Genomic DNA, 18,646 nt, shown 5'->3' with positions numbered 1-18,646 from the left:
CTTCTGCGAGGGTGATTTAAGCCAACAGAGCATCATTGTAGCCTTTTTTTTTTTTTTTTTCAACATTCTTATTTGAAGGTGAATGATGTCTTTATGCCATGTTGTTAGGTAGAAGGGCCCTAGGGCCTTCTTCATCCCTCCCCTACCTATTAGGCCCCATGTAAACTTGAGAAACACTGGATCTTTGGCTTTTTCTTCACTCATTCTTTTTCAGTTTAGGTTGTGTGTGAGGGGGAATCATTCTTCTAGACCCTAGAGCCACAAGGATTCATTAATTTAAGAATTCAGGCCATATGTTGCTGCCACTACTAGTAGCACATCCCGGAGGAGCAAGGATTGGGCATGATTCCAGAACTCAGTGGGATTCTGTGTAGAAAATGAGCTGTACAATGGACCTATTCTCTTTTTTCAAAACAAATTTGGGGGGAAGGGGGAAGTGGAGAAAAGATCTGGTATTATATATCTCTTTTTAAATTTTACTTATTTAATATTTTGTACTTAGTTACATTCAAAACCAATTTTTTACATTTGTTTTTAAGATTTTTGAATTCTAGGTTCTACCCCTTATCCTCACCCATAATTAAGAAATCACATGTGAAATTATGCAAAACAGTTATTATATTTCTAAGAAATTGGGAATGTTTTTGTTTTTTCTTAACACACACAGTGAGGCAATTGGGGTTAAGTGGTTTGCCTAGGGTCATACAGCTAGCAAGTATTAAATGTTTGAGATTAAATTTGAACTCAGGACCTCCTGACCTCAGGGTTATGCGCTATCTGTTGCACCATCAAGCTGTCCCCTTCTTGTAATATTTTTAAAGTAAATATCACTTTGTAAAATATAATCTGATGTCAAGTGGTTAAATAGAACTAGGTACTAATTGCTAGTCTCTTAAACCAGGGGTAACACAGTAGATGTAGCAAAGAAAGTCTCCATCCCTTGAGTACTTCAGAATCCTATGGAGCAGGTGGATGCTGGTAAATATTTAATAATTGCCTACTTCAGGAAAAAAAAAAGTACAAATGACACAGTTTAAATGATAATTAACATTCTCCATCACTTTCCTAAGTCTAAGGAATCAACAAAATGATAAATCAAGCCCTGATTTTTTAGCATTTGCCAATATCCAAAATATAAGTGCTTACAAAGACAATTTAACGATCAGCTACATGAACTGGTGCAGGGAGAGAAATGTAATAGACTTGGCCTAGAGAGAGTGGGGCTTGAGCCAACCTTGGTACACATAATTAGGTAGATAAAGCACTAGGAACTTAGAAATCTTCTTCTATATTATTAGTGCTTCCTTTGGTTTGTAGGAAAAAATTGTTCTGATTTTAGGTACTGGGATTTTTTTTAAAGACCTTTAAGATATTTAAATAAGCAGCAAATTAAGAACAAAGTGCTAGTTCTACATTACAAGAACACTATTTAATTATTAACTTTCTATATAACAGCTATTATTGAAATTCACCTTGCTCAATCCCTCTCTCCTTCCTTCCTTTCTTCCTTTTTTCCTTCTTTCCTTCCCATCTAAATCTTTTAAATATCTAATTCATCCAAAGCATTATATAAGGCAGTGGAAATATAAAGAGAGAACCTAAAGTAGACTCTGCCCTTAAGGAACACATGTTCTTCCGAGAGTGATACAACATTTAAAGAACACTCAATATAGGTAAATTTAGAAGGTAGAACTCATCAAGGAAAGTTAGGGAAACCTTCTTGAAGCAGGAAATGGCTTGGCATATTTATACATTTAAAACAATAAGAAACTTAAATATATGGAAGAAAATTCAGTGCTCATGGCTTTGCCATGCCAGTGTATTAAAGTCACAATGATTCCAAAATCAATTATGCCAATTTATATTGGTATAAATAGCATACCATTCAAATCCTCAAAGGGGGATATTTTAAAGAACTCAATGAAATAATAATAAAATTCATCTGAAGAAACTAAAGAGCTAGAATATCATGAGAAATATTATTTTTAAAATTAGGGATGAAGGAGGAATAGCATTTCCAGACTTCAAATTATATTATAAAGCAGCAAGCTTCAAAAACATTTGGTAATGGTTAAAAGCTAGAGAGGTTGATCATTGAACAGATTGGACAAAGGAGAATCAGACTCAGTGGAACTTGAATAGCCTAATGTTCAATAAACCAGAAAAAAAATTTACTTAAAAAAGAACTTATTTAATTAAAAATTTCTGAGAGAACAAGAAAGCAATTTGGCAGAAACTTAGATCACATCCTATAATAGAATGCATGTATACCATATGCCACAATAGATCCTAAATGGATATATGACTTTAATATTAAATATTCTGACATAAAAAGTCAGAAACAAAACTAGTTCCATGTAGCAAGATAAGATTGAAAAGGGTACATGATTTAGACTACTGCTATAAGTAGGAGATGTATTCTTTGCCAAACAAGAGTTAAGTAGAAAGATAAAATAGTTTTGATTATGTAAAACTGAAAAGCTTCTGCATGAACCAAATTAATGCACAAAAAATAAGAAGGAAAGCAATTTTAAAAATAATTGGATCACATTTTTCTGGAAAGGTTTTGATATGAAAAATAAATAAACAGTACACATTCATTCATATATATTTAAATAGTTTTTATGTTATATTGTAATGCCTGAGAAACTGAGGCAGGAGAGAGATTAGAGAGTTTTTAATACCTCAGTTTCTCCGGCATTACAATTTGGAGGTCCTACCGAGATAATAGAAACTGAGGCAGGAGAGAGATTAGAGAGTTTTTAATATTTTATTAATGGGAGAGTAAGATTGACTGGACAGGACTCTCCTCTCAGATTATCCAGTCAGACAGAGATAAGTATACTGGGACCAAGGAATCCATTTTGGTCCCAGGGCTGGAGGACCCAAAGAATCCAGCGTCCAGCATACAGCTGCTAGACACCATTCTCCAGCAATGAATGGAAGAACCCCAACTTCTTAAATACCTTTTTGGAGACAAAGAAGAGAAAGGGAGGGAAAGTTTTTATCAGGGAGGGGAAGCCATAAAACCCTAAAAAATCCAGAGACAAAGAAGTAAAGATATCGTGGGTTATCTTGGAATATTTTAAGGGATATTGTAAATCCATAAAAGAGTCAGGAGATCTACTCTTTTATCTTGCTAATTTATAACCCGACTGGGTCAGAGACAGAACAGTTAAGGAAATTGAGACAGGGAAACTGAGTCAGGACAGTTAAAGAGAACTGTGGCATAACAATATGTGTGTATATACACATACACACATACCAACTGATAAATGGTTAAAGAATATGACAGTTTATAAAAAACTGAACACCACTAAAAGCCATAAGAATGGTACAAATCACTAAAGAAAAAATGCAAATGAAAACTACCCTGAGGTTTTATTTCACACTCCACAAAAGCTGTAAAGAATAACAGTGTTGTAGGGATTGTAGGAAAAGAGGCATCAATGGATGGTTGAATTTTGAATTAGTAACATCATTCTGGAAATCAAGTTGGAATTATGTAAATACAATGATTCTAATATCCTCACTCTTTGATCCAGAGATTGAACTACTAGGCTTAAACCAGAAGAGATCATTGATAAGAAACAAGTCCCTATATGTTGAGGTCTAGCTTTGGGGTACCTAAATGAAATTAGGGTTAAGGTCTAGTGGCAGGTTTGGGGTACAGATTCGGCGCAAGGGGGTCTAGTAGCGGCGCGAGTTCCCAATAAAAGCATTTATTGGCCCAGAGAGCTAGATTGATAAAAGAGGTTTATTATTAGATAAGCAAAGTTAAAGTATAGGCGAAGGTAGAGATAAGGAGGGCACTGGACAGAGGGTCCAGTGGACAGAGGGTCCTCACATGGTAGCCATGTTTGGAATCTCTGCAAAGAGGGGTTCCCAGCGTGACCTTTTTATAATAGGAGACTTAGCTCGAGGGGCTTTCGGGTGTAGCCCCAAAGTTGGCTCATATTCGGGTGGGGCTGGGAACAGGTCAGATCTTCTATTAGAATTCAAAGGGACCAGGATTTGTGAGTTAAAGGGCAATTTACATTATTAACTAGGAGAGGGTGGGAATCTAGAAAGGAATCTTTCCCGCATCATATATACACTAAAATATCTATAGTAGCACTTTTTGTGAAAGCAAAGAATTAGAAAATAAGGTGTCCAATAATTGGAGTATGGCTAAACAAATTGTGGGACATATATGAGGTGTAATATTATTTTCCTGTAAAAAGTGATAAGTATAAATGTATAGAAACTTGAAAATATTTGTATGATCTATATGCAGAGTAACTAAATAGATCCAAGAAAATAATCTACACAGTGACTATAATGATGTGAACATAAAGAACAACCACAAAACAATCAATAGCAGATGTTACCAAGAAGAACAAGCATGGCTTGAAAGAATGGATATGAACGGACTTTTTCCATCCTTTTTTATGCAAGTAGGAGATATGTGGTAATGCTTATAATTCAAGGGCATTTCTCCCCTCCCACCCCAACCTCCCTCCCCCAACCTCCTACCTTAATCTGCTTTGACTGAAATGATTTGGATGGAATTGAGGATGTACTCTGGCTATTTCTTCGGGCTCTTGTAAGGAAACCTAGTGAGGAAGGAATCTTAATTAAGTCTCAGCCATGTCTTTTATGCAACTTCTTTTTGCTGAGAACTTTGAAATGTGCCCCTAGTTATCTGATAAAGTTAGGAAGATTGGCCATCCTCCTGACACCTTAATTAATGACTATCCTTTATGTCAAGCTTTTGTTAACTCCTAAAATCTGGTCAGTTCCTGGAGTAAACATAATCCTCCTAAAAGAATAAACAAATATTCTCTTTGATAAATCTCTTGGGATAGAATATCCCTATCACTGAGTAGGACTGCTCTGTCATAAGGGTCACATATCAAAAGGGAATATTTAGTATAATGCCTATAAACTTTGTTCTCAACCTATAAAACCCCTTAATGGAAAAGGACTTTGAGAAGTTAGTTAGATACATTTTAACATATTTAATGTATTTAACTACCTGCCATCTAGGGGAGAGGGTGGGGGGAAGTAAGGGAAAATTTGGAACAGAAGGTTTTGTAAGGGTCAGTGCTGAAAAATTACCCATGCATATGTTTTGTAAATAAAAAGCTTTAATTAAAAAAAAAAAAAACTTAAAAAAAAAAGAAGTTAGGAAGTTTGGTGCCATTTCCCTAACAAAGCCTCCCCACTAGAGACTCTGAATAACTGTGAATTGGATTCTCCCAGCTAAGAAATTCAGATGTTGGTGATTCCTCATAGTAGTGGTGATATATATTATATGTAGTCTGTTTCTTATATTGTCTTGGGGATCACCTTGTTCATCAATTGCCCATTACTTTTATGCTATAAATTTTCTCTTTTCTTATATCTTGTTTAAATCAAGATTCTGAGCAATAATAAACTTGTACTTAGCCTCTTTAAGACTATGCCTGTTGAATGAGAATTCTGAACCTAGATTAATCCTATAGTTCTTTGCTAAAGAACATGCATAATCAGAAACTTCTGGTTGGAAGCAACCTCTCAGAGAAGAATAAGATCACCATTGAAACCATACTTTAGTTTTCCAGACCTATGGAACTTGAATGAATTATTAGAATACAGCATTCTAAAGTGAAAAGGGAAAATTATCTGTTTAGTAATACTACAAAATATTGCATCATGTAAATAAAATGACAATAATGTCCATACCTTTTGACCCAGACATTGAACTACTAGACTTAAATCCACAAGGAATGTTATGCCACAGTTCTCTTTAACTGTCCTGACTCAGTTTCCCTGTCTCAGTTTCCTTAACTGTTCTGTCTAAATCTCTTATAAATTAGCAAGATAAGAGAGTAGATTCCTGACTGTTTTGTGTCCTCAAGGATTTACAATATTCCTGTAGAATATTCCAAGATAACCCACGATATCTTTACTTCTTTGTCTCCGGATTTTTTAGGGTTTTATGGCTTCCCCTCCCTGATAAAAACTTTCCCTCCCTTTCTCTTCTTTGTCTCCAAAAAGGTATTTAAGAAGTTGGGGTTACTCCATTCATGGCTGGAATATGGTGTCTGGCAGTTGTATGCTGGGACCAACATGAATTCCTTGGTCCCAGTATATCTTTATCTCTGTCTGACTGGATAATCTGAGAGGAGAGTCCTGTCCAGTCAATCTTACTCTCCCATTAATAAAATATTAAAACTCTCTAATCTCTCTCCTGCCTCAGTTTCTCCAGCATTACAGGAAGACACTGATAAAAAGTCATCAAAATATTTATAGCAGCATTTTTTGTGTATGTGTGATAGCAAAGGATTAGAAACAAAGTAGATGTCCATTGATTGGAGAATGGCTTTTGTGTTTTAGGTATTAATCTCCCATTTGACTGAGAGGTTATTGTATCATGATTTAAGTATTTGTCAATTCATGCAGATCTTTTGTACTTTAGCATTTCTTTTGTGGCAAAGGAAATAAATAGCTGTCCTATATGTGATCTACTTTGTACATTGAGTACAAAGTATTTTTATCTAGAAGAGTCCCTGTGAATGCCTTTTGGGGTAACTCAAGTTAAGAGCCAAATCTAAGCTTTAAAAGATTTTCCTTTATTTCTCAGGCATAAAAGAGTATAAAAGGCATAAAGAGCCAGAGTACAAGTTAAGCCTGATCCACTCTGGGAGAAGCAGGGCTCCCTTAATATTGAACTAATATTGTATAAATACAGAGCAAGGACTATTTAGTGGGAAAGGGTGTCCCTGCTCTTTTGGGCAAAATATATACATACATGTATTTTGGAAAATAGAACCAAAGTAAGGGTAAAGAGGATCCATCAAGTCTTAGTTAATTTGCAAATGGTATTACTTTTTCTCTATTTCAAAATATCAATATATGTATTTATGTTGTCAATGAATAATCATATCCTTCTTTTTTAACTCAAGACCAAAACATTAAGTGTTTTTCCTATGTTGAAGAATAGTATTGTGAAGGCACAGTACAGGAAATTATCAAGTTATGCCTTTTAATTTCTTATATCTATTGGAAATTGAAAATATGCTTAAATTTTTGAATAAATCATCTAATTTTCTTAAAAATCACACTTCTGATTTCTGGGAATTCAAATTAACAACTACTAGTTGTAATTTTGGATTTTAATAGATTCAATTAAATCAAGGAATGATTGAGAAAGTAAAAAAAAAAAAGTTCTCAATTCATTGTCTCATTGGTAAGTTGGTTTCTTTTATTGTCTGAGGTCTTCAGCGTTTTATTCAAATTTCTCCTTTCCATACCCCAGCTTTTTAACTGGAAGACTTAAAATATGAGAAATGTCTCACAATCAAAAAAGCAAAAATATTTATTCAATATTGTTAAAAGCAAAGTAACCTAAGTCTCACACTGCAGTCTAATTAATTTCAACTTTTATATCCCACTGTGCAATGTGTACAAGTCAAATGTTGAAACCACAGTAGAATTCAGATCCTCATTTGACCCAGTGGGAAATTTGTAAACAAGTGAATGGTTGTGGTTAACTCAACTTAAAATCAATTTTAGTGCCTGATGGTGAGTACTCTGAATTTGTCTCTTAAAATCTCCTAATGTTTGCCTTGGTCCCTTTAATTAGCCATTTTGAAGTTATAGGTGTAAATATGTGTGTGTGTGTGTGTGTGTGTGTGTGTGTGTGTGTGTGTGTGTGTGTGTATAGAGAGAGAGGTCTGGGAAAGCATCTAGATAGATATGGGCAAATCTATTGCCACAAAACTAACCGAATGAAAAATAATGACTTCCTATGGGAGTAAATTATTAAGGAAAAGGAAAATAGATACTAAAGTAGAAAAAGCAGTTGAATAAGAAAACTGCTTGGTATGAAAAGAAAAGTTAATTTAAGGGCATTTGAGAATGAAAAGCAAATAATTTAAAACCTACAAATAAGAGGAAATGTAAGGTGCTACAGAGTGTTCCAACTTGTTTCTTATAGTGGATTAGTGGATTGTTTTTTGTTTTTTATTAAGTTGAAGCAGTTCAAGGATAACAAGGTGATGTTTCATTTCTTGAACTAAATATAAAACGCTCTGTTTAGCATTTAAAGCCCTTCCTAGTCTTCTTACACTTTACTCCCCTTCACATACTCCCCAATCCATTTCTGGGGTTTGAGCATTTCACTGGCTGTTCACCCAGCCTAAAATGCTTCCTCCTATTGAAGTCCACCTCCTGCCTTACCTAGCCATCTTCTCTCATCACCCTGCTCAAATCTCATTTTCAACAATAGGCTTTTCCCCTTCCTCAGCCCCAGTGCCTTCCCTATGAATTACCTTATATTTATACTATATATTTATTGTATAGTAAGAGACATTTTGTATCCCTCATTAGAGTGTGAGTTCATTAAGGGTGAAGGCAGCCATGTTTTTGTTTTCCTTAGTATTCTCAGCACTTAGCATAATATAAGGCACATTTTGATGGGGTTCACCTCTATATATTGGGATGAAGGATTGTAGGATCCCAAGTATATATTGGGGTAACGAGCTGATGTTGTGAGGTATCTCAAAAGAATTTGTAGGCTTAGACCATCTCCAAATCAAGAGGCAACGACTTTATTACACTACTAACAAAGGACTAAATCCAGATAGGGTTTTAGCAAGGAAAAGGGGTTTTAGCAATTAATAAAGAGAAAGACTAGAGCTAAATTCTATATCAGAACTCACAATTAGCCAGGGGAAGATACTGTTAAGGTGGTGTAAATTCCTCATGAATCCTTGATGCCATAAGGTGAGCTAAATTCTTATAAAAGGAATTTAGCAGGGGATTACACAAGTGGACTAATCCTAAAAAATGATTTAGCACCCAAATAAGAATTAGAGGGCAGGACTAAGGCAAAGATAGATTCTTTTTATAGGAGAAACACAAGGGGAAGGAGTTGACATTACAACTCAGCCCTGTGATTGGATGCAGTAAATTGTAGGATTTGTCAATACAAGGAATTGAACAAGGAACTCAATCTGGGCCTACTGAAATAAAGGCCTATTTAGGATAAAGAAAGGCCTAATCATAATCAAAAGGTCCACTTATAATCTTATCAGTGTTCCTCCTGGTTTGCCTCTGAGAGTAGCTTGGCTTCCAGATTGTTTACAGTAATTCTGGCTCTCTCTGTCAATGTCTACCTAATTACCAAGGATCAAGGATCTCATTAATTGTAAAATTTGATAAATGCTTATTGGTTGGTTGATGCACTGATACTGCCTAGTCTCTGCCCACACTTGAACAACAATGCTAGTGTGACCAAATATGAGGTTCTTAAAGATGCTTGTAGTTCTTAGTGATTTGGAGTATTTGATATCATCCCTTACCCAAAGTCCTAGGAATCCAAACTTTGTGCCCAGCGTAGCACTTGTCATAAGATAACTGATTATCTACTCTGAATTATGTGACAATTAGTCTTGTTTAATCATTTGACTAAAGGCTTCCAATGTGTCATTCCAGATCTCTACAATAATAAGCTTGAAAATAGACCTTTTCAGTGATAAATGTTAAGAATTTCAATGTGAAACAGAAGCTCAATATGTACATTTTTCTGGTCTTTAAGTGTGTGTGAACTGAGACAGTAACAATGTGATAGTTTAGCAAAAATAGATTTTTTACTAATCATAATTTGATTCAACACTTGTATCCCATGTATTTCTCTATCTCTACCTCTAATCAAGATCCAAGTAGTGTCCTAAAAAGGAGAAATTTTTTACTTGCATTTAGGTTCTATAAAATGAGAATGAATTTGTTAACTCAATTTCTAACACCCCCAAGAACAGGGCTGTTAAGTTGGCAGAGTTGGTAATTACATAAAGTTTAAGCTTTTACTACCAGAGGTTCAAACCCTCTTCTTAACAAATGTTCACACTTAATCTTCTACTCTATATTATCCCTATTCTCCTAGCAGTAGCCTTTCAACCTCAAAAATAAACCTCAAAACCTCAAAAATAAAAGGTGAAATGTATTACAGAAATACATCCTCAAAAGAATTTCTTTTTTAACCATTGCACCTTAAGGAGACTGGCAAGTAAAAGAATCATATGACAAAAACTATTATGATTATTTTGGTAGAATTCAGATTCTGCATTTGGTGACTAGCATGCTTTTAAATGATTATCTTCCTGCATATTTTTGTGGGGTTGGTATGGAAATTTGGTATTTTAATGGTATATTAAACTCAGTTGCACTTTAAGTATACAAGTCAGAAAGGATCAGAAGCTCTAATAGCTATAAACATCATATTTAAATAGAAATTATCATTTCTTTGTTGGCTTGTTTTATTTAATTTTTTTTTTTTTGGTAATTACATGTAAAGATAGTTTTTTTTTTTTTTTTAACATTCATCTTTGTAAGATTTTGAGCTCCAAATTTTTCTCATCTATCAAATTCTAACAGCATAGGTGACTTGAAGCAATTTAAAATCAATTACTTACTTGAAACATCATTAATTAGTAATGCTACCTGAGAAAGATGCTTTTTGTTTCTGTTAGCACAAAGCGTTGCACATAAGGTATGTATGTACATTTGCTCTTGTTTTTAAGGATACAATGGGAATCCTCTTTGGGAGGCAGAGATAGGTATTATCACGGCTTTGCAGAGGGAAAAATTAAAGCACAAAGACAGAATAACTTGGCCAGCAGTGCCTCAGTAAGTGAGAACTCAATTCAGCTTTCTGAATTCCCAGTTCACTGACCTTTACTCTATTAAAAAACATGTGTAACACCAGGTGTTTACAATGCTTGATTATACTTGGCCTGACTGTTCTGTCCCAGTTGAGTTGTCTGTGTCTGTGTTTATATGAAGTCTTAAGCAAAGAACTTCTGTGGTGACTGACTTTTGTGGCCACTTGATTTCTTAGAGTTTTATTTTCCTAATCTTCAAAATGAACAGTACTGAAGGAATACTATAAAGACCGAGTTAGCACTCTGGATGCCTTAGAATCAGCCGGAGTCAGGATAAGCAAAAGTCCTTGGTCTTTATTCTTGGTCTTTATGGGTAGAAGTGAAGGGAATGGATGAAACTTCTCCATGACCTCCCTTACTGCCAAAGTGACGCTGGCTTGTCTTACTCCACCCCCTAATCCATCCTACAATTCTCTGTGTACACCAAAAGATCGAGTCAGCACAGAATAATGGGAAGGGCCATTTTCCAAGCATATGCTAATAGAATATTGTCCAATCAGTAATTAGCCTTAAGTGCTCGGTTGTCTGACCCCAGTGCACCTACTCAGAGTTTCAGCCCTTTACAGAATACCATGAAAAATAATTTATCATTTTGAAATGCCTTGGATTCCCAGAAATCAACTTAATATGATTAATGATTTTAATACCCATTATTTTATTACAGTGTTTCCTTCTAGATATTGTAACCTGTATACTGTACCCATTCAACAATATTGTAGCTACATACCTTTTTAAAAATATATATATATCTATTGGTAGGTCATCTACATCCATTGCTCTGGTCTTCCTGCACTTCCTGCACTCCTTTTATTTCCCCCTAAATCCCTCCTCCCCAACCCTCAGGATTTAATAAGCAATCAAAAAGGAGGAAGCATTTTATGCCAAACATGGAAAGGATTATCACTCATCAAAGGTTCATTGTTTAAATTACCATGTTTATTTAGGTCAACACAAAAACACAAAAAAATTGCTACAACAATAAAAACTACTTTCATGTAACTTAACTCTTCAGTGAACAGAAGTACTTCTTTTAATGTTTTGGCTTTTTCAAGGACCAGCCTTGGGACAAAACAATATTTGGAAATAGCAGAAAGATTTTATTCTATCCTCCCTAATACAAATACACAAATACACATGCACATTCACACATGTCCACACATAGATAAACACATACACTCCTCAAAGTTTTCTAAAGTACCTTCCCAGTAATGAATGCAAAAATATCTTTAAAACAGTAAATCACGTGTAAATATTGATGTGTAATCAGTAATATAACTCACATACAGACTGAACCAGGTTTTCCCCAGATGCTAAGTCAATCTTTAAGTCAGGAAACTAGACATTGAATGAATGAGGGAAAAGGCATTAATTAAGTGCTTACTATGTGCTTACTGAAGTACATCAATTTTCTCAGGTTACTGTTTCATAAGGCCTCCAATAATTTTGTAATGGATTTAGCAATGTAACATAGGAAGAAGTCACTAGGTAACATAACAAGATGTATCAAAGGAACAAGAAACTCATAACTAGTTAACAGTTGATATTCCAGTGACTAATTATTTTTTCTGTTTCTGCAGGTGAGCAACTTTCTCTACTAATACACAATTAGAACTGTCATCTTCATTTTCTCCCACCATATCCCTTCCCACATCCAATCAATGGCTAAATCCTGTCAATTCTACTAGGCAAGCATCTCTCTTATATGTGCCTAATTTTCTCTTCCCACACTGCCACCACAGAAGGGCAGGCCCTAATCACATTGGTAATTTATTGCCTTTGCCTGGGGCACTGAGACAAATTCTAACACACCCAGGGTCAGGAAGCCTCAATAACCTGTTCTATTAGATAATGGACAAACTATTAACCTAGTAAACTGCTTTACTTTATGGTTAAACTGCTGGTAATTAACATTGCACAAGAGGTGCCTACAGTACCTTCTCTGTATTTCAGTGGGATTTGGCTCTAATGCTATTTCATTATTCTCCTATACATTTTCATATATTCTACCTTTCACTCAACTGAAATAATCTATCATTGTTTTAGGAAAACTATAGAGATCTTCACATCTGTGACTAATCCATACATATCTCTAAACAGACAAATATATTTCTCAGATGCAAAGTAAAAAAAAAAAAAGTTTTGAATAGCTTATTTTGATCTACCAGATCAAATTTATAGATTAAGACAGATGTGATAAGTCAACTGATAAAGAAAACATAATTTATTGAGGACTATGTTTGATTAAAAACCACTTTGGATTTTATCCTGTAAAACTCATGCCTCCTTTTTTATATTATTAGAGTTCTCTTCCAGTTATCTGACACTCAAGATAAGTAATTTTTCTTTCTCCACCTCCCTCCCCGCAAAGATTTAGGAGAATAGGGGAGAAAACCTGAGTTGTACAGAAGGTGAGGATTTTGTAGTCTTTAATAGTTTAATATGTTAACTAAACACTAGGGCCTCTTTATTTCTCCCTCTATCTCTGTTTCTATCTTTGTTTCTCTCTCTCTCTCTGTTGACCTCTATCTCAATCTTACTTTCTAGTGACTTCTTAATTTCTAAATTATATATCTTCCTTTCTTTATGGATAAAATGAATAAAAATCCTAACCATTTAAATCCAAATTATTCTGGTTGACTTCATCTGCAGTCTTACAGCTTTTGATATTTTGAGAATAATTCCTTGTTAATTGGAATAATATACAATCAATTGCCACTGGAATAATTACCCAAACACTCCATTTATAAGTGCATTTGGTCTTCCTCTAAGAATGAGGATACTATTTAGAAATATGTATGCATCTGTGTTGAGTGAATATGTATTTGCAAGGTTCTGTGATTTTGCTAAGACAAGAGAATATTTCTAAAACAAATGAAATTCTAATTCTTCATATTTTTTTCACATGCAAATTAGATCACAGATACTTCATCCTGAGAATTTTTTTCCCCTAGGCATAAATGCAATAGGTTTTGTATTCATTAACATGATCCCCAAAGTCAAGTCTTTGTTGTTGATACTCCTTTTCTTAATTATTTTGAACCTGGCAGGCATCAGTGGCTAACCTTCTCCCAAAGAAGGCTGATCTCGAAATGACCTATTACTATCTTGAGCAAACCTCAATTTATAGCAACAAAGAAATAAAAATTAAATCGTGCAGTTGACATTTTCTATCAGTGAAACAGACTTTTCCAGTGCATGAACTGCTAATGGAAATCTGCAGTAATGTCTCTCTTTTGTTTTTCCTGGTGTTTATATGTTACATTTTTAAATGTACTTGTGGAGCCTCGGTACAGTGGGTTGGTTCCCTGAAGGAGAAAAAAAAAGTTTCAATTAGAGACACATAAATTTTGCTAAGACTCTGTTTTGGTGGCTTTAGTTTCACTGAGTTTAAAATGTTCTCACAAGACCAAAGCCTTTTTTTGAGATCATTTGGGTCATTTTGATGTCTTACATTGTACTTATGGTATTTCTCAAATAGACTTTTTATTGTTATTAAGTCAGAAACAACCTGAAATATTCTGATGGACAGTTTAGGAAATCTTAATTTTCTTGGAATTGATTGTTAGAAAACATCTTGTGTCCTTGAAATATTATTAGACTTTTAAAAATATACATAGAATAAATCTACAGAGTGCTTTAATGATGCTAAACTATTACTTTTCCAAAAATCCACCTTTTCCATATTACAGCAGCATTTTGCTGGTGATGCTATATGTGTATTATAGAACACAACAATCTTCAGAGAATCCAAAAGACAAGTAACCCAAAGGACAATGGAAATAGGCATGGAGAGTATGAGGAAATAGGAAATAGCACATTATTAATCATGACTTGAATGCAAAAAAAAAAATAGCATGAAAACCCATCATCAAAGAGATACATGATTAGAGGAAGGAAGTACACAGATTATAGAGTAAAAAAGGAGGAATAATAGAAAGTCCACATGACACACTGGGATTCACAAAAAACCAAAATGACTTAGAAGATTTCTAGCTTGATGGGAAATTAAGGAATGATGTATGAAAGATCATTCTGTTGTTGCATCTCAGCTTTTCAATCATCTGCAAACAAAAAAAATTATGCATCAACACTCCCTCCACTTTAGTTTTGGCTTGTAGCCTTTTTAAGTGGAAGAATTTACCATCAGTCCGTAGGTGACTTTGATTCCATGTTTGTCCTCATCGAAAGTATTTGACAACATAGCTGAAAACATGACAAAAAGCATGGGGGCAAGCACACGTTGTTTCACTTCACTGATGACTAGGAAAGCTTGAGAGCATTTGTCCATTGTCCAGAATCCAAGTAAACATGTTGTGAAATTGATTAACTATACTGATGAACTTCTCTGGGTAACTAAATTTTGACATAATTTCCCATAAGCCTTTATGATCAACAGAATCAGAGGCTTTGGTCAAATCTACAAATGCTGTATATAGATTTCTGTTTTGCTCCTGATATTTTCCCTGGAGTTGTCAGGCAGTAAGCCATATGACTATTCTTTGGCCCATTTCAAAGCTATGCTGACTCTCAGGTAGATGACCTTTTTCCAAGTGTAGGGTGAGCCTAGTAAGGAGGACTCTGGCAAGAATCCTTCCTGCAATGACTAAGAGACCCTCCATGATTGTCACAGGAAAAATCTATCCCCTTTATTTTTGTAAAGATGAACAATGGAGGCTGTCCTGAACTTTGGAGCATAACCTCCTCTTGCCATATAATTTGGCAAATTTCAGTCAGCTTTTCTATGACCAATGTATCCTCCCCCCTTGTAAATCTCAGCTAGAATAGAGTCAGCACCTAGTGCTTTACCACATGAAAATAGCCTCATGGCATTCACTAGGAAGTGATTACATTCAACTTGAGGTAAACAGTCAATACCTTCAGCATTGATTGATGATGGTCTAGAACACTATGGAAGTATTTTGCCCATCTCTAGGATCATGTCCTTATCACTAAGTGAGGCACCATCAGCACTGAGTTGTTGAGATGCACCATAGGTCTTTGGTTCATAAATTGCTGTCAGTGTATCATAAAAAAAAATGCTTTGGATTGTTACTCTCAGCATAAAACTGAATTTCCTGTCTTAGGATGCTTGTGCCAATTTTCCATTTCAGTTGACTTAGGAAGATACTGAAGATCACCTGACAGGATAAGATGCCAGATACTGAAGTCCTTTCTTAAACTAAACTGCTAAGCATTCCAACTCTACTATAGAGAGCACAACTCTGTTGGGCTGGCTATATTGTTCAAATACTTCAGATCCTTCACAATCTGATTCTAACCTCATTTAATTCGATCCCCTTTTACATACTTTTTATACATTCCCCATATTCTATTTAACTGTTCCCACATATAATTCTGCCTCCTTCTTCCTCCCATTTCTATAAATCTAGGCAGGCCATCTTCCATACCAACAAACTACTCCCTCTAAATCTCTGGCTAATGAAACATCTTCCATCAAGACTCATCTCAATGGATATTTACTCCCTGAAACCTTTCCTGATCCTCCTCCCAAACTCCTACTTACATCTGGAATTGGAAAATTAGGAAGCATATATATTTTGGAACATCTAGATCAAATTACTACTGGAGTTGGGGTGGGCAGGTGGAAGATGACTGGCTCTCCTTTTGAGAGCTTTGTTTATTTTGAAGAAATGAATTTTAAAAATTATTAAATGCTTAATATTTACAAAGCCCTATGAATATTTATCTATCATCAATCTCTTTATCCATCTATCTAAAGATATTTATATAAAAACAGGTATATAGTCTCTGAGACATTACTGGCTAATTGTTATATAACCCTGACCAAATAACAAAATCACAGATTTTGAATTAGAAAGGATTATAGATGCCATCTAGTCCAGTTATTTGATTCAACAGATAAATTCTAGAAAGATTAAATAATAAATAGAAAGGGGAAAAGTAGAGACTTGAGTTCAGATTCTTTGATTCAGACTCCAAATTCAGCATTAGATTCTTTATCTCTAAATTCAGTATACTTCTAGTATACCATGTTGACTAATGGTACTCAAACAATATTTATCTCAGTTTGTTTATCTGTGAAAGCATACTACTACTATCCTTTAGAGTTATGATAAAAATGTTTTCCAAACTTTAATGATCCATATAAATGAACTATTTTAAGCTCATATGTGCATACTGCCCTCTTCAGTTCCTTATAAGTAATTATTTTCCTCCTCACAATAAGCTTTCCATTTGAAATACCACTTCCTGGAATTTTCCCACTTTATGAAAAATCAATAGCCTAATCTTTTTTTTTTTCCTTTTTCCTTTTTCTTTTCTTTTTTTTAATAAGGCCAGACTCTGAAGGTGACTCTAAGTTCATCTGTTTTAGTCAAATTGTGGTGAAAAATGGCTATAAAGGATAAAAGGCACATGCTTTAGTTTGCTTTTCTTATTGTTGCTGTTTAGTCATTCAGTTGGCTTCCCACTCTTTGTGACTCCATAAACTATGTTATCCATGGGGTTTTCTTGGCAAAACTATTAAAGTGGTTTGCCATTTTCCCCCAGTGGATTAAGGTAAACAGAAGTTAAATGGTTTGCCCAGGGTCACACAACTAGTAAGTATTTGAATTCATATTTAAACTCAAGTGTTTCTAACTTCAGCATTCAGTCCCCTGAGCCATCTAGCTGCCTCTTGCATGTATGGAAAAATGCAATTAACAGGACTTTTTTTTTAATTTTTGTTTTGTTGTTGTTGTTGTTTAGAAATGGTGAAGGGAATCTGATAAAAAGGAAAACTCTTTGTCATGACCCACTGATCTTTTAATGATTGCCAAACTATAAAAAGCAGGCTTGATTTGCTTAGTGAAGCAGAAATCAATTCATGACTACAAGAAATGTCAAATGGAACATTTTTTCATCTCTTAGGTTAATGACTTGACAACCTTGAAAAAAATTCTAATCTAAGACAAATTTAACCTCCTCTTCATTTTTTAAAATATGAAAACTAATTCATAACATACAAAAATTATAATCATGTCAAAGTAGTAAATTCCAGTCCTGTTTCTTATATTGTGTTAAATATACTTTCCTCTTTTTCTTCAGTTTACTTTCTAAAGCTTATTGTCTCTAGAAGCCAATAATAAGATTCTCACTCTCTTCCTTTGGGCTACTGAGTGCCATCTTAAGATCAGATTAATTTCAAATTTTGGAGAAGAAACTGGTCTTTGGCAAAATTTGAATTGAATCGAGAACCCCCAAATGGAGGCCCTGGAGACAAACTTCTGCCAGTAGTGTATCTATGTTAGTAAATCTTGAGACGAAATATGTGAAATAAATTTGTTTTGCATCTGAGCTGAGTAATCATTATTTAGTCAGAGCATGAACATTAAGCATTTGTTATTCAAAGAAACTCAGTTTGGCAAGGAAATAATATTTTTCATTTCATTTATGCTTCATAATATGTGTTGCCCCATTCTAGATGAAGAAGCAGCATAAAATCCAGCATTTGAATTTTAATCATGTCTTACATTCTGAGTAAGAACAATTCATGTTTTAGAGAAAATTAACTGTCAATTAAAATATTATTTAAAAGATATAAATCTTTTGTTGGCACTCATCTTTTTTAAAAATGAAAACATAAAACATACTGATTAGGACACATACATCATATAATTGCCCAAATGTCTGTCTGCAACACATAGGCTTATTATTTAAACCAATCAAAGGCTGTGCATGCAAGTACACACAGCAGGCTTGGGCCTTTATGTTCCTCAAACACCCTCCCCATGGGAGCATCAGTATTGAAAGTCCCTAAGTCTGAGCACAAGCTATCTGTAATGATTCTCTTGGGGTCTCTTCCCATTACATGAGACATGATGGTATAAGATCCTTCCTGTAATTATGTTGATGTCTTCTGCATATACATATAAACTCCAAGAATATAGCCTTAAATTTTTTATTTGGAGGTAAACAAAGGCTATTTTGTTCCTTTC

At 34.6% G+C, this 18,646-nt stretch overlaps 1 protein-coding gene across 1 annotated transcript in view; it reads right to left on the bottom strand.

The window, feature by feature from the left end:
• Positions 1 to 11,602: 11,602 nt before the first annotated feature.
• ITGB6 (integrin subunit beta 6) overlaps positions 11,603 to 18,646 on the bottom strand; it is a 193,136-nt gene continuing 186,092 nt past the window's right edge. The window contains exon 18 of the mRNA XM_051986289.1: positions 11,603 to 13,993. Within this exon, the coding sequence (XP_051842249.1) occupies positions 13,892 to 13,993 (102 nt within the window). The 3' untranslated portion in view covers positions 11,603 to 13,891. The remainder of the gene's footprint in view (positions 13,994 to 18,646) is intronic.

This window comes from Antechinus flavipes, chromosome 3 (assembly GCF_016432865.1).
Source record: "Antechinus flavipes isolate AdamAnt ecotype Samford, QLD, Australia chromosome 3, AdamAnt_v2, whole genome shotgun sequence".
Taxonomy (NCBI): Eukaryota; Metazoa; Chordata; class Mammalia; order Dasyuromorphia; family Dasyuridae; genus Antechinus; species Antechinus flavipes.
This window is presented reverse-complemented; position numbering and strand designations above follow the sequence as displayed.